This window comes from Oryx dammah, unplaced genomic scaffold, assembly GCF_014754425.2.
Source record: "Oryx dammah isolate SB20612 unplaced genomic scaffold, SCBI_Odam_1.1 HiC_scaffold_25, whole genome shotgun sequence".
NCBI classification, from domain to species: Eukaryota; Metazoa; Chordata; class Mammalia; order Artiodactyla; family Bovidae; genus Oryx; species Oryx dammah.
The window spans coordinates 66,204,534-66,231,392 of record NW_024070209.1 but is presented as its reverse complement, the minus strand read 5'-3'; the positions used below and the strand labels follow the sequence as shown (position 1 = coordinate 66,231,392).

The following is a 26,859-nucleotide window of genomic DNA, read 5'->3' as shown; positions in this document are numbered from 1 at the left end:
GTAGTCAGGCTAGTTGATACTGAGCCATTCTGGATACAAAGTTAGGTAGAAAGTAAAAGTGAAGTTGCTCAGTCGTGTCCAACTCTTTGCGACCGGTGGACTGTAGCCCACCAAACTCCTGCATCCATGGGATTTTTCAGGCAAGAATACTGGAGTGGGTTGCCATTAAAGTTAGGTAGAAGCTGCTGCTAAGTCGCTTCAGTCATGTCTGACTCTGTGAGACCCCAGAGACGGTAGCCCACCAGCCTCCCCCATCCCTGGGATTCTCCAGGCAAGAACACTGGAGTGGGTTGCCATTTCCTTCTCCAATGCATGAAAGTGAAAGTGAAGTCAATCAGTCGTGTCCAACTCTTCACGACCCCAGGGACTGCAGCCTACCAGGCTCCTCCGTCCATGGGATTTTCCAGGCAAGAGTACTGGAGTGGGATGCCATAGCAGACCTCCTTAAATAGTAATGTAAGGGACTTCCCTGGCAGTACAGTGGTTAAGACTCCCTATTTCTACTGCAGGGAGTATGGGGAACCTGCAAGCTACTTGACAAAAAAAATTAAATTACTTTCACCTCACTTAGGAGAAATACAGAGCTAGTCCAGTGTTGGAATGGATACCACAGAGTTACTATGGGCCCATTATCCTTCCAGGTCTCCGGTCCTCCAAGCTTATACTGCAAGCCTTATTTTCATTGTACAAGATCGCTGCTGGAGCCTTCACATCTCATTCTAAATGATGGGATTTTGAAAAGGAAAGAGAAAGGCACTTTCCCCTGTTTAGGGAAATGAGTTCTCTACTTTCATAACTTTTCCCCTAGGTTTTACTAGTCACACATTCATCCTTAACAGCAAGGAAGACTGGGAAACATAGTCTTTACTCTGAAATAAAAGGTCCTTTTACTAAGGAAAAGGGGGATATTAATGAGTTAAAGAAGCTAAAATTCTCAGTCACACTAAATTCATTCTTCTCTGAATATTCTTTATCTCTCTCCCTTTTCATTCCTGGTTTTTCCTTCTTTTATTTCTGAATGATCATTCTACTTTTCTCTCTATATTCTATATTCTCTCTATATTTCAACTTTATCCATTTCAAAGGCTTCAATTGTCGAATTTGTATGAGGTTAGGAAGGTGTTAAGCCAGCTGGTTTGTGGTCCATTTCTCTCCATATTATCAGGGGAGTGTTCACAGGTGAGAAGGCAGATCATTCAGTCTAATCTCCTTGTAAATCTCCTGATCACTGGATCTTCTATAATCAATGAATGATTTCATATGAAAAGAGTCCTCATCAGTAAAATTCTCTTAGTAGGATAACCCTGTTTCAGGATTACTTATGCTAAATGAAAATATAGTTTGTGCATTTACAAGTTAAGACCTCTAAAAAAGTCACAAAATCCCTGTGATGATCTGTGTTAAAAAAAAAAAAAATTATTTCAGATTTTAAATATCCCCTATCCAGTGAAATGACCCACAAATCTCAGTTAGAGACCTCATCTTTTATTTGGGAGCAAAGGCAATGTCTGATATAGGAAGGATGTAGGTAGCCACTAGATTGTCCTAGAAAATCCCTCCTTGACCTAAGCCTCTGGATTTCTTGAGACTTGAGTAGGTAGCCACTAGATTGTCCTAGAAAATCCCTCCTTGACCTAAGCCTCTGGATTTCTTGAGACTTGAGATCATTAGTAAACCTTGGTACTGAAAAGGAGCTCTAATTTGTGAGTCTAATTTGACAATCTGATCCTTTGTGATAATTCAGTGTGGATGGTAGCCACACTCTTTAACTTCCAATTTTCTCCTATATTCCTCATCAATAAAAACTTGATGGATATAGCCAAATATTTTATCAGTACTTCAAGATCAATATATCTAATAATAAACTTATCTGCCCCCCTTAAATCAGTTTCTCCTCCTGAATTTCCAGTCAGCCAAACTCAAAACATCAGCATCATCCCTTCCTGCTCCCCTTTCCTTACCTCCAGTAACACTTTAAAACCTTCACTCCGGATTGGAAGAATCAGTATAGTGAAAATGAGTATACTACCCAAAGCAGTCTACAGATTCAATGCAATCCCTATCAAGGTACCAGCGGTATTTTTCACAGAGCTAGAACAAATAATTTCACAATATGTATGGAAATACAAAAAACCTTGAATAACCAAAGCAATCGTGAGAAAGAAGAATGGAACTGGAAGAATCAACCTGCCTGACTTCAGGCTCTACTACAAAGCCACAGTCAACAAGACAGTATGGTACTGACACAAAGACAGAAATATAGATCAATGGAACAAAATAGAAAGCCCAGAGATAAATCCACACACTTATGGACACCTTATCTTTGACAAAGGAGACAAGAATATACAATGGAGTAAAGACAATCTCTTTAACAAGTGGTGCTGGGAAAACTGGTCAACCACTTGTAAAAGAATGAAACTAGATCACTTTCTAACACCATACACAAAAATAAACTCAAAATGGATTAAAGATCTAAACATAAGACCAGAAACTATAAAAATCCTAGAGGAGAACATAGGCAAAACACTCTCTGACATAAATCACAGCAGGATCCTCCATGATCCACCTCCCAGAATACTGGAAATAAAAGCAAAAGTAAACAAATGGGATTTAATTAAAATCAAAATCTTCTGCACAACAAAGGAAACTATAAGCAAGGTGAAAAGATAGCTTTCTGAATGGGGGAAAATAATAGCAAATGAAGCAACTGACAAACAACTAATCCCAACAATATACAAGCAACTTATGCAGCTCAATTCCAGAAAAGTAAACGACCCAATCAAAAAATGGGCCAAAGAACTAAATAGACATTTCTCCAAAGAAGACATATGGATGGCTAACAAACACATGAAAAGATGCTCAACATCACTCATTATCAGAGAAATGCAAATCAAAGCCACAACGAGGTACCATTTCACACCAGTCAGAATGGCAGCGTTCCAAAAGTCTACAAGCAATAAATGCTGGAGAGGGTGTGGAGAAAAGGGAACCCTCTTACACTGTTGGTGGGAATGCAAACTAGTACAGCCACTATGGAGAACAGTGTGGAGATTCCTTAAAAAATTGCAAATAGAACTGCCTTATGACCCAACAATCCCACTGCTGGGCATACACACTGAGGAAACCAAAATTGAAAGAGACACGAGTACCCCAATGTTCATTGCAGCACTGTTTATAACAGCCAGGACATGGAAACAACCTAGATGTCCATCAGCAGATGAATGGATAAGAAAGCAGTGGTACATATACATAATGGAGTATTACTCAGCCATTAAAAAGAATACATTTGAATCAGTTCTAATGAGGTAGATGAAAGTGGAGCCTATTATACAGAGTGAAGTAAGTTAGAAAGAAAAACACCAATACAGTATACTAACACATATATATGGAATTTAGAAAGATGGTAATGATAACCCTCTATGCGAGACAGCAAAAGAGACAGATGTTTAGAACGGACTTTTGGACTCTGTGGGAAAGGGAGAGGGTGGGATGATTTGGGAGAATGGCATTGAAACATGTATACTATCATGTAAGAAACAAATCACCAGTCTATGTTCAATACAGGATACAGGATGCTTGGGGCTGGTGCATGGGGATGATCCAGAGAGATGATATGGGGTGGGAAGTGGGAGGGGGGTTCAGGATTGGGAACTCATATACACCCGTGGCTGATTCATGTCAATGTATGGCAAAACTAATACAGTATTGTAAAGCAAAATAAAGTAAAAATAAAAATAAAAAAAAAAAACCTTTACTCCAGCCATGTCTTCCTTTGTATTTTTAACTCCCTTCTAATGATCTCAGATGGTTAAGAATCTGCCTGCAATGTGGGAGACCTGGTTTGAAGATCCCCTGGAGAAGGGAATGGCTACTTACTCACTCCAGCATTCTGGCCTGGAGAATTTCATAGACAGAGGAGCCTGAAAGGCTACAGTCCATGGGGTCACAAAGAATTGGACACGACTGAGTGACTTTCATTTTCTTTAACTTTCTAATGATCTATCTGGTTCTAGTTCTTCTGACAAAAATCCTCCCAACATATTAATCTTCCAATAGTACTCTTAACACATGCTGGACTTTTAGGGAAATATGGTAAAGGAGATATAGGACCATAAAACCTAATGATATATATCACAACTATATATATATATAGTGTATCTTTTAGAAGTGGTACCATGAACAAGGTGAGAAGATGAAATTTTGAAAAATACTACATAGGAAGTACATACTGCGTGTGGGAGGTAGACATCTTAGAGGAACAAACTAAAAATTCCTTTCTGGATTAAAAGCTTTTCCCACCACTATGGGTGATAACATACCAGAAATGAGAAAAATTGCAGGATTCACCATTTTGTTTTTCACCAACTGGGAAGAAGTCAAGAGGTTTTAAGAATGACCACCCATGGTTAATATTTCTGAGAATGATAAGTGACTTAGCAAAATGGAAAGAGAAAATTAAAAGTCAGATAAGAACTTGTTTTTAAATCTTACAGGGTGGGTAATCCATAAGAGATATGCATGATTGCCTTCTTCCACTAGAATTCATAGTGCTGTGATTGATACTCTACCAGCCAGAGAACTATCAGGAAAAATGGGATTGGGGGTTATCCTTAATAAAGGACAAGTTTGTAATGGTACAGATAGGACTAAGAAGAAGTAACTAGGAGTAGTGAGCTTCCTAAAGCCAGCAACAAAGGCAGCCAGGATCTCCCCCAGCCCCAAAGGAAAAGGGGAGGAGCAGTACCCAAGGGGACCAACAGCTATAGAATGTAGCCCCTGCGATCTGGAAAGTTTGGAGTCAACTGAATAAATTCCCATCTTCATTCTGTCTTGTCCTCTGACCCTCTGCCAGTGTCTGCCATTGACTTAATCCAACAAGAAGCTAGAAGAAATACAATATATGGCTTATCAATGGTATAACCCCAAAGTCAGTCTCCTAGGTTCTAGAACAGAGTAGAGGGAGGATTCAGAGACACAAAGAAGAAATTGTTGTTGCTTTTCATTTGCTGTCCAACTCTGCAACCTCGTGGACTGCAGCACGCCAGGCTTCCTTGTCCTTCCCTTTTTCCTGGAGTTTGCTCAAACTCATGTGCATTGAGTGATGCCACCCAACAATTTCATCTCTGTCACCCTCTTCTCTTCCTGCCTTCAATCTTTTCCAGCATCAGAGTCTTTTCCAAAGAGCTGGCTCTTTGTATCAGGTAGCCAAAGTATTGGCACTCCAGCATCAGTCCTTCACCAGGGAAGCCCTTCCAAATGAATATTTGGGGTTAATATCCTTTAGGATTGACTGGTTTGATTTCCTTACTGTCCAAGGGACTCTCAACAGTCTTTTCCAGCACTAATTCGAAAGCATCAATTTTTCAGCACTCAGCCTTACGGTCCAACTCTCAAAGCCATACATGACTACTGGAAAAACCTTTCATGAAAGCCTTCAAGTTCTATTTTTCCACCAAATGACTAGTGGAGGAGAAAGAGAAATAGGAGGGGGAAAATAAGATGAAATTGGGAATAATTAATTTAGGGAAGATTATCATTGACTGAAGTGAAGATTCAGTGGCTCTCCTTGAGTTGAAGGAACAATCCAAAACCCAAGGGCAGGATGTGCACCTGTTTAGCAACAGTGAATCTCAGGATGCACGCGTGTGTGCTAAGTCGCTTCAGTCATGTCTGACTATTTGTGACTCTGTGGACAGTAGCCCGCCAAGCTCCTCTGTCCATGGGATTCTCCAGGCAAGAATACTACAGTGAGCTGCCGTGTCCTCCTCCAGGGGATCTTCCCCACCCAGGGATCAAATCAATGTCTTTTAATGTCTCCTGCATTGTCAGGCAGATTCTTCACCACTAGTGCTGCCTGGGAAGCCTGAACCCCAGGATAGGACTTAAAATAATAGATAAAAGACCCAACCCACCAATCATGGCTATAAATAGTCCTCTCTTCCCATTCTAAGCAAAGCAGAACATGGAGCACATACTATCTAGCTGAAGCTCAAATGGAAGAAACAAACAGAGAAGACATAAAATCACTGTAGTTGGGCAGTAGAGCTGGTTCTGCCCAAGGTGAGTAAAACAACAACAACAACAACAGGACAACAATGCACATTTATGCAAAAAAGAAAGTAAGAAAGAAGAAAAAGGAGGAAAAAGAAAGAGACCCTGCAAAAGAAAAATGAAATCTACTATGGAATAAATAAATATCAAAGGAACAAAGAGAAACAAATACAGCAAATGCTGGAAATCTTAAACACATAGAATATGAAAACTCTGAAGAAAGAAATACATTTGTCAAACATAATGAAATAAAAAAATATATTTCAGAGATAAGGATACTCCACACTTCCAACCAAGAGTAAAGCTCTAAGGAGAGAAAGCTTGCTCCCTTAGTTACTTACAAGACACAGAAAGAATAAAAATAAAAGAAATGTATACTCAACTCAAGAATGTATGAAAGGGTCAACAATATTAAAATGAGGAAAAGAGAAACAAAATAAAACTATTGGTTTGGACAAAAGTTCATTTGGGTTTTTCCAGAACATTATGGAGAAAAATCCGAGGGAACTTTTTGGTCAACCCAATATAAGACCTAAAAGTAACAAAACCAAAGAAGAAAAGCAGTCATTTGATAGGTAAATCTGTCTTGTGTTTTCCATCAACCAAATGCCTGGTCTCTTTGAGACCAATTGCTAAAGAACAGGAGCTGAATTTGTGTTGTATTCATTTTTGTAACTTCACAGTCTAAGACAACATATGATTGTTAAATAATTTTATGAAAGAATCCTGAGTATCCAGGTTATAAGGAAAGAGACCATCTCCAGCTTCTTGAATGAATTTTTGCCACATGGATGAGGTTTGGGGCCACTGAGAAGGCACAGGACAGTCAGTGGGTGAACCACAGAGCCTCTAGAGGTGTTTTTATAAGAAAGGTACCCCCAAAAAGATCTGTTGGTTTAATTCCATTCACATGCACATGGGTCTTCCTTCCTGCCATCTCCATTTCTACCAATGCCCACTCTGAGGTGTGCTTGCCTTGGCTTCCCTCTCAGGCAGGTGTTCTTAACCAGTTTAGGGGCCATAAACACTGATGGTGGGCTTTCCTGGTGGCTCAGACAGTAAAGAATCTGCCTGCAGTGTGGGAGACCTGGGTTCAATCCCTGGGTTGGGAAGATCCCCTGGAGGAGAGCATGGCAACCCACTCCAGTATTCTTGCCTGGAGAATCCCATGCACAGAGGAGCCTGGAAGTCTACAGTCCATGGGGTTGCAAAGAGTCCAAGACGACTAAGCGACTGAGCACAGCACAAACGTTGATGGAAAAAATCAACTGTTATTCTCACTAATCTATAATTAAACTTTAGTAATTCCTGCTATTATGACATAAGCAACAAATCCCTTGAATTTTAACATTCGCTGAAACTGTTCCCAAGAGAAATGATAGTAAGTAAGTAAAGTCGCTCAGTCGTGTCCGACTCTTTGCGACCCCATGGACTGTAGCCTACCAGGCTCCTCCCTCCACGGGATTTTCCAGGCAAGAGTACTGGAGTAGGTTGCCATTTCCTTCTCCAGGAAACGATAAGGGAAACATTAATCAGGCAGGATGTTTTGGGTATTCTTTAGTTGAGATGGCATTTGTAGTTGGGCAGGGGGTGATAAGTCTTCTGGGCAGCTGTAGAGGGTGGAAGGTTTCTGGACAGGGGGTGATAAGTCCCAGATAGATACAACCGGCCTGGAGAATCAGGGCGGGACCTAAAGTTCTGTTTTATTTTCTCCAAAGTTAGATGATTCAGCAAGGGCCTTTGAGACTGTTGTTTTCTTTTCTAGGCCCAAAAGCCTCCTTCATTCCAGACCCTGAAATCATAAAAAAATGGGGAAAAGGGCGCCGTCTTTATATTACATTACAGCTTGAAAAGAGAGCTCAAAATGTCATTCCCATTCATCACTACTTCAGAAGCATGGTAGTTATTCAGTTCAGTTCAGTTCAGTTGCTCAGTCCCGTCCGACTTTTTGTAGCCCCATGGACTGCCATACGCCAGGCTTCCCTGTCCATCACCAACTCCCAGAACTTGCTCAAACTCATGCCCATGGAGTTAGTGATGCCATCCAACCATCTTGGTAGTTATAACAACCATCATGGTAGTTAATAACCCTGATCTTAATCTGATAATTTAAGGCCTTTAATATTTAACTTCAAATTTTTAATATAAATATTGATATACTATAAATTAAAAAAAATATTTTGATAAGAGTATGTCCATATAATTTATTTTTTTGGCATACCTATGTATTTTATTTAATACCTTTTATTCATTATGCTGTTTTGAGAAGGGGCTATGAACTTCAGAAGATGTCAGAAGCACCCATGACATTCAAAGGTTAAGAACTCCAAATCAGGGTCAGCTGCTGAGAAGGAAAAATGAAGGTGGGATTTGTGTCATTCTTGGATTTTGAGAAAATCTGATAAACTTAAGAGATGATTTATCACAAAGGAGACAGGCATTTATTTGGTATACTAGAAGGCAGATGGAAGACCTGCAAAGGCTGCAGCACAGACTGATCACAAGGTTGGGCTTGTGGTCACAAGCTCGAGCCCACGAGTGGAGCTTCTTGTGTTCAGATCTCAACCATTCACTCCTTGAGTGGCCTTGAGCAGCTCTGTTTCCTCATCTAGAAAGTGAGAGTCATACACACCCCCACCTTGGAGGGTCTTTTCTGAGGACTGTGCAAGATAATTCCTGTGACCTGCTCAGCTCAGCCCCTGACACATGGTGTATGCCCCCCACTGCAGGTTTTTTAAAGTCAGTGAAATTTGCTTTCAACTTCCTCCTCCACATCCTTTCTGTACTTTTTCCACCTAATAATGAGATGCCTCCCTCACCCCATCATACAGACTGGCTTTCCAAAGCTGCTTTCTGTCTCTCCTTCCCTCCATCCTCTACTCCTATCAGAACCCACTCTCAGATAAACCCTGCACTATTACTTATGTCTCTGCATGTTTTTCAGTGCTTAGTCACCTCTTCCAGGGATGACAGTCTTATCGTTGAGTGAGAAGACTTTTCTCCCAGCAAAAGATCAATTTCGGTTTACTGGAGCAGATAAAAGTGATGTTTCTCTTCCCATGTAAAGTGCTTGCCTTCTGCTTTTCTACACCCCACTTGTCCTGTTCAAGTCTGACCTTGTCCACAGTCTCTTTACCTCTCATCTTCACTTCTGATGCCACTGAACACATAGGCTTGCCCTTCATCTGGGCACCAGACTAAAGCAGTCTTCTTTATCACTTTCCTCTGCTTTTCTAGGGCAAGGCAGCTATTCTCAGGGACAGGGGCCTTATACTTTTCTTTTATATTCCTAGGGATCCCCAACTAAGCATTTAAAGAAAGAATGGCTATAAACATTTTTAGGAGTTCTTCCCTAAAACCTCCTGATCTCCATGTCTTGCTGAAAGTTCCCAGGGGTAGGATGAGTTAAACTTGGCTTGCAAAGGAACCAGGAATGTCTCTGTTAAACTCTTTAAGGGTCTCCAGAGAAGGTCAGGCTGGAGATGAACAGTCCTCTCAAGGGTTCTTGGAAAGGATCCTTCTCTTTCCAAGATTGATGTTCCCTACATTCATGAATGCTATGGTAGAAAAACTCTGGACTGGGCTTCAGGAGCTTTGGGGTCTAACCCTGGCTCTTACAGTTACCAGCTGTCTGATATTGAACTTCTCTTCCCCTCTCTGGATTTCAGTTTCATTACCTGCAAAATAAATCATTGGAATTTGATATTCTTACACTCTAGGAAGGAGAACTGGATTCATTCTTTGTGGACACATTCCAAAATTAATCATATTTTTCAAGAAACAGGACGTGTGTTTATAATTTTCTGGCAATCTTACAATTTCTTGAGCATTCTTTTCCACATTGAGCATGGAACTTGTTTCACGCTTCAGGGCTTGCTATGCTGACTGCCATTTCATAATGTCTTTAAGAAATTATTCTTTAAATGTATACTCATTAGGCAAAACCTCTCAAAGTTTTACTCTAAACCTGCCCTCCTCTTTTACTTTGGTTAAGGAAATGGTTTGATTTTATAAAATCATGTTTTTATTCTTCTGTGTGGGACAATGTGCATATCTCTTTGCATACTGAAACTATTTAGAAAATAGAAAAGCGATACACAAGTACAGTGCCACCTTGTTGGATTGTCTACCAGTTTTTAGAGAAGCCATTAGCTGGACAGACCACTGCTCAGTTCAGTGACTCAGCCACTAATCTGAAAGAGATGTAGTACCCTCAGTTCATCTCCTGGCTCACTTTCCATGTGTGGACATTGAACCTGTTCAAAGATTTAGTCTTAGTTTATGTAACCAGTATAAAGTGGTCCTCTGATTTCCAGTCTTGGCACTCAGGTGCTATGGATTTACCAAAGTAGATTTATAGGAGAAAAATATAAACCAGCTAAATCTCTTTAGGATGGAGAGAAGTTCACAGGCAAGAAGAACATGAAATAGCATTATTCTCAGAAGTCATATGATCATAGAATCAGCACCTATTCAGTGTTCACTCAGAAAACCATCACAGTGTAACTAGGAAAAGAATGGGGGAAGGAGAAAATTACAGGAATACTATGGTTAATGATTATATATAGAGAGAGACACTTGATAATAACATTTTCATTCATTGTACAATCACAAACAGACATAATATCTAGAAATATTACAGACAGGCAAACAAGTGAAAATTTGATATTTTAGGCTGAAAATCAGGAAGAGGTTCGATTGTCACATGTAAAAAGCTCCCATTTAATAGAGTCAACTCATGTTTAACATTCCTAATGGGAAAGATGAACATAAGGACAACAAATTATGTCATTTTATTATTTTTCAGTTCAAAAATTAAACTTTCCTAGTTTTAGAATGCAATAGAATTGCCTTCCAAAGCGGATTGGCTTCAGGCTAATATTTTAATTAGTTTTCATTCTCTGAGAGTATTCTAGTTAAACCAGAGGGTAAATCTGCTGGATGATGAATAAAAAGAAACAAATAGGTTTTAGAAATGTATCTTCCAGGCAAATATAGTAACTATTTAAAACAAAAACAACAACAACTTTGCCACCAAAACTAAAGAGTTGACTATATTTGGAGGGGGAAACACCATGCATACATCACTTAAATAGCATTATGTCAATAGATGTGCTGCTCTAGAATTATTTAATAAGGAGATAAATCCATTCCACATCTATCCACCCCCATGAGATGAAACCAGACAGAGAAACAAGGATCACATCCCCCAGATTCACATGGCTAGGAACAGACATGACTGATACTTCCATGATCAATCACAAAGATGCTCTGATTCTGAAGTTTCTAAAACCCTGAGCTCATTTTCTCACTGGAGACCTATCTACCATGTCCTTTCACAATTCTGCCACCAAATTTCAATGCCTTATTGTACCAATCTGTTATTAGGAACATAATGCATATATAGAACTGGTAACAGGGGTAAAGGAATAATTCACACAAACAATATGAAAGGGAGAGATGGTGAGGATTCTAGATATATAAGCTAAGATGACAAGCTTTTCCTTTCCAGGGCGCTACACATAGCTATTAATCCACTCTTGATTACTTGCATGGTTCAAAGAGTTTTTCCATATATTATCTCATTGGTTCTTCACAGTCACTGCACTGGTAGCTGTCACAGGTATTATATCATTTTCATTGCCTCCGAGAGGCCTTACCCAGGCCCATATCGGTGATAAATCCAAGGCTGGGTCATATCTTCTGGTTCCAAATTTCCAAATCCAAAACACCAAACAAAGGAGGTGGATTAAAAAGAGGGACAAGCCCTCAATAAGCCTGTAGTCTCTGAATCTCACTGTTGCCCCCACCACCACCACCACCTGTTTGTATGTTTCTTTCTTTCCTGGGTGCCCAGGGTGAGAGTCAGAACCAGGCATAGAAGGGAAGATTGCAGAAAGAGCCAGGAACCTGCTTTGTATTCTTGCCCCAGGCCAGCAAGTGTTAGGAGTGAACTCAAGCCTAAGAACAATCCCAGAGATAGGTTATCTCAGCATCTGATGAGTAGCTGAGATGATCCAGAGAGAACCTCACCCTACAAACATATAGACCTCAGTTTTAGGTGACTACTCAGGCTCCCTTCTGGAAAACCCATCATTCCACACTATGTCCCATCATTTTTTGTTTTGTTTTGTTTAATCCCTATTTCTTTCTGCCAATCAAATATAGTCAACTGATATAGATTTCACCAGTGCCTACACTTTGCACTAATTAGATGTTCATTGAATGTCAGCCACTGGTAATGGTGTAGTCACACCAGTTTCAGAGATTCTGAGCTCCCGGAACACAACACTGACATATTTGTCCATTTCTTTTGCCCTGTGGCAAACCTAGAGTTCTTGGTTGATAGTGTGGGCTTAAGCACATTGTCAGGGGCCCAAAGGTCCCGTTCTGGAGTTATTTCAGCCTGATGCAGTCCACCTCTTCTGTGGCAGGCACCCCCGTGGTTTTGAGGTCAAGATCCCCACTGGACTTACTGCCATTGTAAGAAGCCTTCCAGTGGAGTAGCATAATCTTCTTGAAGTACTTGATGGTGTTATTCTTGACAGTCACGAAGCACACGGTGTTGATCATGCTGTTGCTCATGGCAATGCACTCGACCACATAGAAGGCCGTGAGATAGTGTTTCTCCTTCACAAACACTGTGGGGAAGAAGTCCCGCACGATGGCGAAGCCGTAGAAGGGCGCCCAGCACAGCACGTACGCAGTGAGGATGCACATGAGCACCAGGACGGTCTTCCGGCGACAGCGCAGTCGCTTCCGGATCTGCTCCGTCTGGAAACCAGGGACGGCCTTGAACCAGAGCTCTCGGGAGATCCTGGCATAGCATAGGGTCATGGTGACCACTGGGCCCACGAACTCGATGGCAAAGATGAAGAGGAAGTAGGACTTGTAGTAGATCTGCTGGTCTACTGGCCAGATCTGGCCACAGAAAATCTTCTTCTGGCTCTGGACAATGATGAGGACTGTTTCAGTGGTGAAGTAGGCTGACGGTATGGCAATGAGGATGGACACCACCCACACCAAGGCAATCAAGCCGGTGGCTGTTTGATACTTCATCCGGGGTCTCAGCGGGTGGACGATGGCCAGATATCTAGGATAAGGACACAGTTGGTATCAACATGTGGTAAGGAAGTGCTGGAGGATATTATTTTTGCAACATTGAGGCACCATCAAATGGCACCTATGGTATGTGGGCTTCTAGGAAAGGCAGACTTGCATGCCAGCTCCAGCCCCACATCTTACTAGCTGTGCAACCTCAGGCAAGTTATTTTTAATTGAAGGACAGCTGTTTTACAATGTTAATTTCTGCTGTATAGCAAATATACATCCTTGTGCTATACAGGAGGACCTTGCTGTTTATCCATTCTATATATAATAGTTTGCATCTGCTAACCCCAAACTGGTAATCTATCCCTGCCCCAACCCCCACCCCTTGCCCCTTGGAAAAAACAAGTCTGTTCTGTATATCTGTGAGGCTCTTCTGTTTCATAGATAAGTTCATTGAAGTCATATTTTATGGCAATCCACTCCAGTATTCTCACCTGGAAAATTCCATGGACAGAGGAGCCTGGTAGGCTACAGTCCATGGCGTCACAAAGAGTTGGACACAACTGAGTCACTTTACTTCACTTCACTTCTTAGATTCCACATACAAGTGATACCTAATGATATTTCTCTTTCTCTCTCTGACTTACTTCACTGCGTATGATAACCTCTAGGTCCATCCTTGTTGCTGCAAGTGACATTATTTCATTGTTTATGGCTAAGTAATATTCCATTGTATATATGTACCATATCTTCTTTATCCATTCAGCTGTCGATGGCCATTTAGGTCCATGTCTTGGCTATTACGAATAGTATGGCTATGAACATAGGGCTGCATGTATCTTTCTGAATTAGCATTTTCTCCAGATATATGCCCAGGACAGGCAACTTATATTTAATCTCTCTGAATCTCGACTTCCTTATCTGCAAAAGTTTTTGCTTGTTTGTTTTTAAAGACTAAATGTGCCAGTACATACACAATTTCTGGCACAGTTTTAAACATGGCATATACTCAATAAATGGTAACTATTATTATTAAATGTAATAATAACATCTCTTATTGGTTTCTAGCCTGGCACTATTCCAGGTCCATGCTGTTTTCAGGGAAATTCATCCTAATTACCCCACAGTTTAGAGTTAATAGGACTTGAAAATTCCAAGGACTTGTTGGGAGAATTTGCCCTTTCTGATAGAAATAGTGGGCAAGGTTTTACTTTCATTCAATACTTTAAAATACATTAAACCCATTGCTCTACATGCAAAGGTGAAAGAAAAGCATGTGACCATTTATCTTATTTTTCAGGCTGGAAAATGCAGCTTAGTGAGAAATGACTGACTTTCTTAAGGTCATATACCATAGTACTCTCAATAGAAAACACTTAACCCTATCTCACATGGTTGATGTGAAAATCAATTGAGAATACACATGAACATGTGTTTTGAACCACAAAGCAACAGACATTAAAAGATATTGCTTTTGTCCTTTCCCCCTAAACCACACTGCTGTTACCACAGTCATCCAGGAAAGAAGAGAGAGCATTTTCTGGGGGATGTGAGTCATTCGTGCAGTATGAAAGCGTCCTTCCCAGAGAGAGTGCACCCACTTAGGCAGACAGCTCTGATTTCCTGGAAGACATTCTGTCTGGCAGAGGGTAGAAGCAGGAGAAGGAGAAAGATGGAAAGTGAAGTGGGAAGGAATGACTAATCAACACTGGAAATAAACATATCCTCACGCGTCCACAGCTTATTCTTGGTAAAACCAAGGGCAAACACGACAGGGGCCTGGAGAAAGCTAAATAATTCTGTTTTCTTTGCAACTGATCCCCTTAAGGTCATCTTACTTGGGATTCTGATTGGAAGAGGAGGTTCATTCTTTTTTTTTTTTCATATCATATTTCTGCTGTTTCTGTCCATCCCATAACACAGACAACCAACCCCACTGAGTGTCATTTGGAGAGTTCACTGGCCCAAGACTTCTGCTCTCTTCCAGATGTTAGATGAAGTTGGATGGGTTGGGTTCACCCTGGCCACTCAGCTGACTGCTTGACAGGTTCTACCACCACCAACAAACCCTGGTAGTCACCAGTCTCTCAGGCTGGATGCTGAGGGTGAAATGGGAATGCCTGCAGCGTGTTGGCAGTGCCTTTGCCAATGCATGCTGTGGACCTCCCTGAAGACCACGTCACTCCTGCCGTAGGAGGGCATCCAATCTGCTCTAAGTCATATCAAAAACTAAGAGTTTAGAGCTTCTGTTCTCATCATCTCTCTCTCTTATCTACCCCACCATGTTTTGCTGATTACTCTGTCAAAGAGTGTTTCTGTATTCATATTTGCTTGCTATCTGAACTTACACTATACAATTCTATTCCTTCTTTTCCCACTAGTAATTTCCTAAGTTTTTATGCTGTTTCGAACTCAGAGAGTGTTTTTTCAATGACCATGTAGGAGAGAATACTGATCCAGGAATGAGAATTTTAAGAATCTAATCCCAGCTTTGCCACAGACTTATTATGTGAATTTGTCATTTTCTTAACCCTGTGGACTCAATTTCCTTATCTGTGACATGGGAATATCAGCTGCCTTTCCAAACTCACAGAGATACTGTGAGGCTCCAAAGTGACACTGCATATAAACAATAGACTGTTAATATGCAAGAAATTGTTAGTATCCTAAAATGTATTTTTCAGAGCTATTTTGTATAGCAAGCAATTTTTTTTCACCTGTTACTTGCAAATCCTGCATTTGCAAGTTCTCTGCTACTTGGCTCTATTTTATTGGATATACTTTATTGGATTTATTCATTTTTGCATCAACACTAATCTTCAGGGTAATCTGTGACTGTCCATCAGTTCATCCTGACATCACTCCACCTCCATTCCCAAGGTTAGCACCAGGAGGTGTGCAAGAGGCCTTCCAAATACATTTACCAATAAGCAAATTGCAGAAAACTGTTTCAAGGATAGCCACCAGCCTTGGCTATGCTACACTCCGAACTCCATTATTAGTAAGTAAAATCACTCAGTCGTGTCTGACTCTTTGTGACCCCATGGACTGTAGCCCACCAGGCCCCTCTGTCCGTGGGATTCTCCAGGCAAGAACACTGGAATGGGTTTCCATTCCCTTCTCCAGGGGATCTTCCCAACCCAGGGATTGAACCCAGGTCTCCTGCATTGCTGGCAGATTCTTTACTACATGAGCCACCAAGGAGGCATATTATTAGTAATACTTGCTTCAGTTTGTAAAGCAGCTTACAATTTACAGAGTGTTTTCAAATCTACTTTCTCGTTAGATAACCCCAACCTTATTGCTAAGGAAGCAAAGATGCCCATCTTACAGATGAGCAAACTGAGATGTGAAGAAGTTAAATAACTGTCAAAAGCCATGCAGCTAGTAGTTGACAGAACTAGGCTGTATATTGTCACCTTGCTTATTTAACTTTATGCAGAGTACATCATAAGAAACTCTGGGCTGGAGGAAGCGCAGGCTGGAATCAAGATTGCCGGGAGAAATATCAATAACCTCAGATATGCAGATGATACCACCCTGATGGCAGAAAGTGAAAAAGAACTAAAGAGCCTCTTGATGAAGGTGAAAGAGGAGAGTGAAAAAGTTGGCTTAAAGCTCAACATTCAGAAAACTAAGATCATGGCATCTAGTCCCATCACTTCATGGCAAATAGAGGGGGAAGCAGTGGCTGACTTTATTTTTCTGGGCTCCAAAATCACTGCAGATGGTGATTGCAGTCATGAAATTAAAAGACACTTACTCCGTGGAAGAAAAGTTATGACCAAAAGATAGCATATTAAAAAGCAGAGACATTACTTTGTCAGCAAAGGTCCGTCTTGTCAAGGCTATGGTTTTTCCAGTGGCCATGTATGGATGTGAGAGTTGGACTATAAAGAAAGCTGAGCGCTGAAGAAGTGATGCTTTTGAACTGTGGTGCTGGAGAAGACTCTTGAGAGTCCCTTGGACTGCAAGGAGATCCAACCAGTCCATCCTAAAGGAGATCAGTCCTGGGTGTTCATTGGAAGGACTGATGCTGAAGCTGAAACTCCAGTACTTTGGCCACCTGATGCGAAGAGCTGACTCATTTGAAAAGACTCTGATGCTGGGAAAGATTGAGGGCAGGAGGGGAAGGGGATGATGGAGGATGAGATGGTTGGATGGCATCACCGACTCAATGGACATGGGCTTAGGTGAACTCCAGGAGTGGGTGATGGACAGGGAGGCCTGGTGTGCTGCGGTTCATGGGGTCGCAAAGAGTTGGACACGACTGAGCGACTGAACTGAACTGATACTGATGATGCAGATCCATCGTATCTTGTTCCAAATCCAGTGCGTTCTCCAGTACTCCATTCGTTCTTTCCATTTCCAACCAGAACAAGCAACCCTTCATCCTTCCCTCCTGAAATCCTAGCAGCCCCTCTCTTCTTTTCATCATAGTCAGTTTCTACCTATAGATGTTCCAAAGTGGAGTTAGATAGTTGGCAACTACTTTTCTTTGCTTAGGAGCATGCCATTGGCTTGACCAGTGTGTCTAACACTACAATGGCTCAGGTTCAGATCCACTTAGAGTCAGCATTTCTCAGAGAACAAAGAATGAAGGCTGCCAGACAAAGAAATGTCCAACCACTAGCTGTGTGATGGCAGTGGGTTGTGTGACTAAGCAAAAAGGCTTGGAGCTCCTTTTCTGTCCCCAGGACTCAGCCCCAGATCTCATCATGGAAATGGCGATCACAGTGGCCACTAGGTGGCTCACAGGATGGGCAGCTAATGCGCAACCTGCTCCTTAAGCAACCAAAAAGCTCACCAGGAAGTATTTGTGCTTCCTAAGGCTGAGTGCTATTCTTCCTGCCTTAGTCGCCTCATCCAGACAGTAGAGAAGAGCGGCCAACAGGCAGGCTGACTGGTCAGCTTCCCCTAGATTCCAGGTAAAAGAAGGGACTCCAGTGCCCTATGTGCCTGAGATCCAAAGATACACCCCCAAGGATTGTGCGGCTGTCTCCACATCAAAGAGGAAACCCAGACCTAGGAGACAGGGTGCTCTGAGGGTTTTTCTCAGTTCCCTGCTACCCCCAGGTCTAACTCCCTGTGCCCAGATTTTGTGATCCTAAAGTGCAAGGTCCTACTTTTTTAAAATTTTATTTTATTTTTAATTGGAGGATAATTACTTTACAATATTGTGATGGTTTCTGCCATATGTCAACGTGAATCAGCCAGAGGTATACACATGTCCCCTCCCTCTTAAACTTCCTTCCCACTTCCCTCCCCATCGCACCCATCTAGGTTGTCCCAGAGCACCAGCTTTGGGTTCCCTGTATCATACAACAAATTCCCACTGGCTCTCTACTTTATATATGGCAGTGTATAATGTTTCAATGCTACTCTCTCAAATCATCCCACTTTCTCTCTCCCACACTGTGGCTAAAAGTCTGTTCTCTGTGTCTGCATCGCCACTGCTGCCCTGCAGATAGGTTCATCAGTACCATCTTTCTAGAACTGATTCAAATGCATTCCTTTTAATAGCTGAGCAATATTCCATTGTGTATATGTATAATTTCTTTATCCATTCATCTGTCAGTGGACATCTAGAGTGATTCCATGTCCTAGCTATTGTAAATAGTGTTGCAATGAACATTGGGGTACATGTGTATTCTTCAGTTATGGTTTCCTCAGTGTATATGCCCAGTAGTGGGATTGTTGGGTTGTATGGCAGTTTTATTCCTAGCATTTTAAGGAATCTCCAGGCTGTTCTCCACAGTGGCTGTTTCAATTTGCATTCCCACCAACAGTGTAAGAGGGTTCCTTTTTCTCCACACCCTCTCCAACATTTATTGTCTGTAGACTTTTTGATGATGGCCATTCTGATGGGTGTGAGATGATACCTCATTGTAGTTTTGATTTGCCTTTCTCTAATAATGAGCAATGTTGAGCATCTTTTCATGTGTTTATTAGCCATCTGTATGCCTTCTTTGGAGAAATGTCCAAATCTTCTGCTTGCTTTTGGGTTGTGTTGTTTGCTTTTCTGGTATTGAGCTTCATATGCTTGTATATTTTGGAGATTAGCTATTTGTCAGTTGTTTCATTTGCTATTCTCTCCCACTCTGAGGATTGTCCTATCACCTTGCTTATGGTTTCCTCCTTTGTACAAAAGTTTTTAAGTTTAACTAGGTCCCATTTGTTTATTTTTTAGAGCAGGCTCCTGTTCTTTCTGAGCTCTACTCTCTTACATTCTTTGCTCTGTCCCCACACCTCTTGTCCTCCCCGGATCTCACCCTCACCTCGAGCATTCTCACCTCTCAGCTTTTGCAAACACCATTCTACCCTCTTAGAAATCCTTTCTTCTTCTTTACTGATAGTCAGTGGTTGAAGCCAAGTTAAAGATCTGTCTCCTGCATGAGGCCTCCTTTGACTCTTCCGGTATTGGATGATCGTCCCCTTTTCTAAATTTCATTTCAAACTGACACTTTATTTCCCCTTTAACTCTTCCATGTTAGTTCTCACCCCTCCCTGCACCCTAGATGACAAGCTTCCCAAGAATAGGGATCATGTCTTACTTCTTTCATAACCTTTTGTTGACTGTGAACTCTGGGTACTTAGAATCTTAATAAAACTTTACCCTCGACAAGTACCTAGCCATGGATGAACAGAAATGTAATAGGCCATGGTGACCGTTCTCAAAAAAATTGCAACCTGTTTTTGGAAAACAGGACATCGATGTGTTTACCCAGCATGAGACTGGCAGGCGGTCTGGAGCTCAATAAGACGCTGGAAAAGCAGATGAAAAGATTCCAGCCATGTTCTGTAGACAATGGTGTTGTTAGAGGTCTTTCAAGCAAGAAAGGGAGGGGTATATGAGGCAGAAGATTAATTTGGCTGTAGTCTTGCTTTCTTCCCTCAGTCTACAGGGCCCTTCTCACTATTCCTACAAGCTTCTATTTTGCTCCCATCTTGAGGCCTTTGCACCTTGTGTCTGGAATACTCTTCCCCAGTCTTTATAAGGCCAGTTTTTTTTGCCTCCATCATTCAGAGATCTGTTTCAATATCTCTTCTGAGATACTTTTCCTGACTCCCACCTAGAGCATCTCCCACGCTCCATCACTCTCAGTGTTTGCTTGTGTGTCTGTCTGTCTTATTGAAGAACACTTAATTTACAATGTTGTGTTAGGTTCAGGTGTATAGCAAAGTGATTCAGTTATGCCTACATGTACTTGTTTTTTGGATTCTTTTTCATTATAGGGTATGTATATTTTTGCTTTTACTCAGAGTATTTCTGATGTTCTGAAATTACCTTCCTGCTTTGCTTGCCTGATTGATCTCTCTCCATCAAGCTCCATGAGTGCAAGGAATTTTTTTGCTTATTCACCATCATTTCACCAGTGTTTATAATAGTATTTGTCACATCAAAGGCTCTCTATAAAAATGCATTGTTTGGTTGAACAAATAAGTGAATGAATGAATGTTTAGAATGGATTGTGAGAGAGTAGGGTTGGCAGAGGGGCAGAGCTGAAAAACAGCGGTGGCAGGAAGACCAAGACAAGACTGTGATAGTTCAGCCCATGCTGGAAAAGTAGGAGATGGGACCAGGGGTGGTGGGTGGGGGGTACTGTCAGGCCCTGGGAATAAAATGAATGGTGGAGAAAGGAAGAAAGCATGAAGGACAAAAGGGATTTGCCAGGTTAGATGCCTGGGAGAACCATGGAACCAATAGCAGAGACAGAGAACAGGTAGGAGATAAATAGTTTTGTTCTACTATAACTTGAGACCTGTATTTCTTAGAAACTTTGTAGTATTATTTCTTTAATCAAATCATAAAACAACCACTGTGATGAAAGCAAAGAGGCTAGCCAATCAGAAATAGTCATAGTTTATCTGGTTTTGTTATTACTGTTCCTTTAAAGGGTAATTTACATATGATAACATCCGCTGTTTATTTAGTCCTTACTCTGCTTTAAGCATTGTTCTAAAGAATTATAAGTGTTATTTCATGTTATCTTTAAAGCAATCCAATACATTAAGTTTTCTTATCATTCTCATATTCTACATGAGAAAACTAAAGCAGAGAGGGGTCAAATAACAAAACCCTGAAACCAATAAACAGTGCAGTAGGAGTTTAAACCCAGGCAGACTAACTGCTTGGGATTCTCTGGTGACTCAGATGGTAAAGAATCTGCCTGCAATGTGGGAGAGCCTGGTTGGATCCCTGTTTTGGGAAGATCCCCTGGAGAAGGAAATGGCAACCCACTCCAGTATTCTTTCTTGGAGAATTCCTTGGACAGAGGAGCCTGGCAGGCTAGAGTCCATTGGGTCACAAAGAGTTGGACGTGACTGAACAACAGACCAACTGCTCATACCATTCCTACAGAAATTTATAAAATTAAAGATATTTTCATAACTGTGGGCATATTTGTTATATCAAGATAAAAACTAGTTCCCAACAACAAAATCAAACACGAAAATCACTGATCAAATCCTGAACACATGAGGCCAAACAGGATTCTATTCATGACACTGAAATTTGACATGTGAAAAACACATAAAAATATAAATAATTTAAAACAAAGATCACAATCATCACTAAATGAACTTAAGGCGTTGGAGCAGGCAGTCAGTCGGCCAAGGCCATTGGGTGGTCCTGTGCAGGCAACACCGTTTCCTCCAGTGTCTGGGTTCAAGTTTCCAGTCACAATGCTACTCTAAACAAGAGCAGTCCCCAGGATGCAAAGCATGCTCCCAATTAAAACCCCTAATATAAGAGAAATGCCTGCAATATTTCAGACAAGCTAAGTTTCATATGAAAGTTGAATAAGAATTTGAAAGAGTTTGGTAGATGGAGGTGAGTTGATTGCCATAATAATAGATAATATTATCTTACATGTTCAGAATAGCCTGATGTCCTGATTTTACCCTGGCTTCCATTCCCCTTGAAGCTGCTACTTCCTTCAGTGTTACCCCTTTCCACCAGTAGGACCCTCCCTGGTAAAACACCTGGGTCTCACGCAGGCAGCAGGGGCCCACCCCACAGCAGGCATCTACCTACCCGCCCGCAGTGGCTGGGAACACCCAGCCACTGAAAAGATGTCCTACTAGAGCGAAACTTCAGGAAATGACCTCATATGTTTTGTCTTGCTCGTGTGCTAAAAGAGATGGTGCAGCTTGCACTTTTAGAAAAGTTCAGAGACAAGGTCCCTGGAGATCTTCCTCAACAGCTGTGAGGAGGACTTGGGAGGCAGGTACTCTGCTTGACTGTCCCCCTCCTGATCCTTCCACATATTCACGCAGGGTCTGTTCATGGGTGGACAGAACACCATGGGGCTCCATGGCTCATGCTGAGGACCTCAGCCAAGCCTTCTTCAGGGATGACATTCTGAACACCTTCTACAGATGATAGACCAAGGGCTGATTAATGTGCCAACCCTCTGACATGCTTCTAGGTTTTAAAGCCAGGCTCCTACTCAATCCCCTCTCAATCCCGGGATGTCCTGATTGCAAGGAGTGGGCCAGATGCCACCAGAGCCCTTGGGCCATGGGACACATCTGTGCTTCAGGACCTCTGGGTTAAGAGGGAGAGACAGACTGTTCAGATCCAAGTACACAGAGGCCAAGTCAGACCCTCAGGGTAACTGTCTCTACACTGCAACAAGGTGTTTTGTAACAAGAGTTCAACTTTGGGCAGAGGAGCCTTCAAAGACTGTCCCAAGGGCACAAAAACCGCTCTGGCCCATTAGCACAGGTGATTATACTAAATGAAAAGCCTGAAGATATAAGACTGGCATAGGCTGCTCTTACTGATTTTACTTATCCTCGCTAGAATCAGCTCTTCTGTACTGTTGCACGTTAATGTATGAAAAGGAGCAAACTGATTATTGCAACAAAAACAAAAAGAGTAAGTAAGCATATGCTTTGTTTTGACTTGTTTTATTTGTTTGTTTTTTCAAAACAAATTCCTCAACCTTCTTTAAAATCAACCAGTGTTAACACTGTTAATCTACTATAGTTGTAGTAGTAGTGTTAGTCGCTCAGTCGTGCCGGACTCTGTGTGACCCTATAGACTGTAACCAGGTTCCTCTGTCCATGGAATTCTCCAGGCAAGAATACTGGAGTGGGTTGCCATGCCCTTCTCTAGGGGATCTTCCCAACCCAGTGATCGAACCCAGGTCTCCCACATTGCAGGCAGATTCTTTCCATCTGAGCCACCAGGGAAGCCCTAATCTACTACACCCCAATATAAAATTAAAAAATTTTTAAATAATAATAACTATTAAAAAGTCAACTGGTATTAGTAAGGTGTCATGTTTAGTATAGTAGGTCTTGATGAGATGGAAACCTCCTTTAAGATTACCAGGTTGACTCAGGAGGTAACTGCCTGCAACTTAAACTTCTCCCTCCACACCTCCTGGTGGCTGTCTGCCTCTAGGCCTTGGACAGATACAACACCTAGCAGCAAGTCCATAGCGGAGAGATCAGCAGCCTTCTGGCTACCCAACTCTAGGGGCCTCTACTACCTCCTGACTCCTTACAGCTAGAAAACTAGAATTCTCGCTTTCAGGAAATGGGCCACCTTTGGCCCCTCCATGCATCCACAGTTCTGGTGAACACAGATGCCTCTCATCAGTCACAGCTGCCCTTCCTTGGCTGTTCCCACCCCCACTCACCGGTCGATGGCGATGGCCAGCAGGGCGTTGGTGGAGACGTAGAGAGAGACTGTGCGCAGATAGTTGACAGAGGCGCACAGCACGTGGCCATGCTCCCAGGAGAGCTGGCGCGCCACGTAGTAGTCCATCTCGAAGGGGCAGCAGACGATGGCCACCAGGAAATCAGAGACGGCCAGGTTGGCGATGAGCAGATTGGTGAGGCTGCGTAGCTTCTTGTAGCGGGCCAGCGCAGCGATGAAGATGAAGTTGCCGATACCACAGACCAGCATAATACCCACCAGCGCCATGCCAATGACAATCCTGGCGGCAAAGAAGGTCTGGGAATTGGTCACATCCTCATCTTCATCCAAGGGCATATCATAGTCACCATAGCTGAAGTTGAAGGGAAAAGAAGCAGCTTGGGCTCCGAGGGGGTCAAGCAGAGGGAAATAGTTGATTGACGTATTGGTGGCATTCTCATCCATGAACCCCATGGTGATCTCCATCTGGCTGGTTGAAGCCTTGAGCCACACTCTTGGGAATTCCTCTGGGGTGATGTTGCTAGGCTGAGGTCTCCCTTTTCTGCTGAAACTCAGCTTTTCCTTCATGAGTCAGTGCGTCCCTGCAAACATCCATGGGGTCCAGAATCCAAGCTTCATCCTAAGCCTTTGAAAGACATTACACACAATCAGCACACAAAAGACATTACACACAAACCAGGCCAAATTTAAAACCATCATGTAACCTAAGCTGGCCCATTAGCCACCTGCCCAGAGTGAACACTGGGTTGGAATAGAAATAAAGGAACCAGGGAAAGAAAACAAAGGAATCCAAACCACATACCCACTCATTTAGGTAAGGTTAGATTGCTATAAAGACAAACAGGCACCAACTCAGTTTATTTCCATTCCACTGAAGATTCTGAATGTTGCACTTTTTCTCAGGGGCCAAAGTAAGGAGTGTGGGGAGGCTGAAGAGAACCAAAGTGATCTGCTCCAAAATCCTTTCCTTGTCTCAACAGCCTGAACTATGTCCTTGTGAAATTGTCCCATTCTGTGGCTTAAAAGAAATTGTTGTGAATCCCATCGAAGAAGCAAGGCTTTGAGACAAACCTGACTGCTCTCCATGAGCTGGCCTCCTTCCTTCTGGCAAAACACTGCTCTAAAATCACAGAGCTTATGTATCAGCTGCCTGTCCCTCTCCTCGCTGGGTTTCCTATTCCTACATCCAAGGCAGCTGAGACCCTAGAAGCCACACACAGCGTTTACCAAGGCCTGTCCCCAGACAGGGGCTGCAGGGTGAATTCCCAGCCTAATCACCGAGTGACTTAGAAAGGGGACACCGGAGCAAAGTCCTTCCTGGGATGGTTGTGTGTCTTGAGATAAAGAGTTTAGACATCCTCCAGGCAAGAGCTCAGTGATGTCTGTAAAGCACTGAGCTCCATGGAGAGGGAGGGTTTTACACCCTAGGACTGCAAGGAATTACTAGTGAGGACCCAAGCTTCCTCGGTCATCTGCAAGGAAGAGGAGGGTCCACCTGACCCAGATGCTGGGGCTGGGATATCAGGAGGGGTTGTCTGCTGCACCTATGGGGACAGAGAACCAAGAGCGAGCCAGAGTCCCCATGTCCCCTGCACTCTCCCTGCAGACCCAGTCCGTCCCACAGTCTGCAAGCATCAGACCAGGTTGCTGGGATAGAATAAGAAAGCTGGTGTCTGCAGAGCTCCGTGGAGGGCAGGAAACCGGAGAGGGAGGGGAAATGTGAGAGTCTGAGATTCCTGGGACAGGGAGACACAAGGAAGACTCCATGGACCCCCAGGAGAGCTCCAGGTGACATGCCTGGAGCCTACCTTTGGGGGTAGAACTAAAGTGCCTCTGTACCCTAGGGAGGCTCGGCCCCAGTTCCATCTCTCCCCCAATTCTTCCCCTCTATTATCCTCAGATAGTTTTTCCCTCTTCTGAGCATCAGTTCTACCCCTCTCAGGCCCTGCCCTTTGCCCCCGTCAGATGTAAGAAGCAGAATCCTGAGCCTAAACGGCAGAGGATGCAGGCTTGCCACCAAGGCAGGAAGGACCCAGTCAGGGTGGGACAGTCCTTGTCCCTGGCGGGCCCTGTGTGTCTCCGAGACAGGGCACCTCTGGAAAAGGCCCTGCAAGCTTGCTAGCTGGAAGACTCAGAGTCACGTTTTTAAAACAAAGAGCATAAAAATTTCTTGGGGAGACGGGGTGTTAGGAGCTTTGGGATTTGGGGAGAAATTATCCAGCGATCTTTTCTTTCTCCTTTATCCCCACCTCCCCGAGAGGAACCCCACTGTCACCTGGTGTCCTCTGGAGCCCCAGCATTTAGCGCTCGCCTCCACCTCCCCAACCCCCCGGCCAGACCCCTCCCATCTCTGGAAGCCTCCCTTCGCAGCCCCTGCTGGTAAGCCGTCTCCGGCTCGCAACTTTGTCCTCCGGAGCCTCAGAGGCTACACCTAAGGACAGAAGGAGGGGGCAGCCCGGCTCCCGAGAAGATATGAGCACAAGTGTGAGTCTCTTGGAAAGCCCCCTTCCCATTCAAAAGCCCCCGCGCCCCGGCGGCCAGGGCAGCCTGGAATCCTTGGAGCATCGCTTCGGAGGGCGCCCTCTGTACCTGATTCATCCCCGAATCCCCAGCCAGGCAGGTGAGGTCCTGGGCTCTTTAGCCCGGATCGGAGGGCGCGAGCCGCTGCTCCCAGAAGCCAGCAGGAAGAGCACGGTCCCCGCTCGGGGCTTTCTCCTGGCTGGGTTAGGCAGGAGTTGCTCTCGCCGCCGCAGATCAGAGGACCGCGGCTCCGCGGTGAGGCCACCGCCGCCCCGCACTCGCTGTCCCCGCCCCGGGGGCCGCGGGGCGCCCAGGGCCCGGGTGGCTGGCTCTGGGAGGCGTGCTCCTCCGGGTCCGAGAGGCTCCGGGAGACACCGAGGCTGGGAGGTCCGGGTTCCAGGCGGGGCCACGTCGGGGCGCCCAGGCCAGCGCGCGGCTGGGGACCCGGGAGTCGCCCCCGGGCCGGTGTGTGGAGGACGCAGAGGCGAAGCTGGAGGCGAGGACACGCCGCAGGGAGCGCGCGTTCCCTGGGCTCAGGCTCCGGAACGACCGCCCGGGGCGGGAAC

General features: G+C 43.5%; 1 protein-coding gene across 1 annotated transcript; it reads right to left on the bottom strand.

Annotated features, from left to right (window-relative positions):
• Positions 1-10,490: 10,490 nt before the first annotated feature.
• PROKR1 (prokineticin receptor 1) lies at positions 10,491-25,220 on the bottom strand. The gene is made up of 2 exons (XM_040224088.1): positions 23,754-25,220; positions 10,491-13,144 (listed from the first exon to the last, which is right to left on the bottom strand). The coding sequence occupies exons 1-2, from the start codon at positions 24,338-24,340 to the stop codon at positions 12,448-12,450; spliced, it is 1,284 nt and encodes a 427-aa protein (XP_040080022.1). The 5' UTR covers positions 24,341-25,220; the 3' UTR covers positions 10,491-12,447.
• Between the last annotated feature and the right edge of the window lie 1,639 nt (positions 25,221-26,859).

What these genes read in the sequence shown, in the direction of transcription:
- PROKR1 (XM_040224088.1), bottom strand. Translation starts at nt 24,340, where the DNA reads ATGAAGGAAAAGCTGAGTTTCAGCAGAAAAGGGAGACCTCAGCCTAGC. An exon ending in CTGGCCATCGCCATCGACCG is followed by an intron (nt 13,145 to 23,753) that starts GTGAGTGGGGGT and finishes TCCTTATCCTAG; the next exon opens with ATATCTGGCCATCGTCCACC.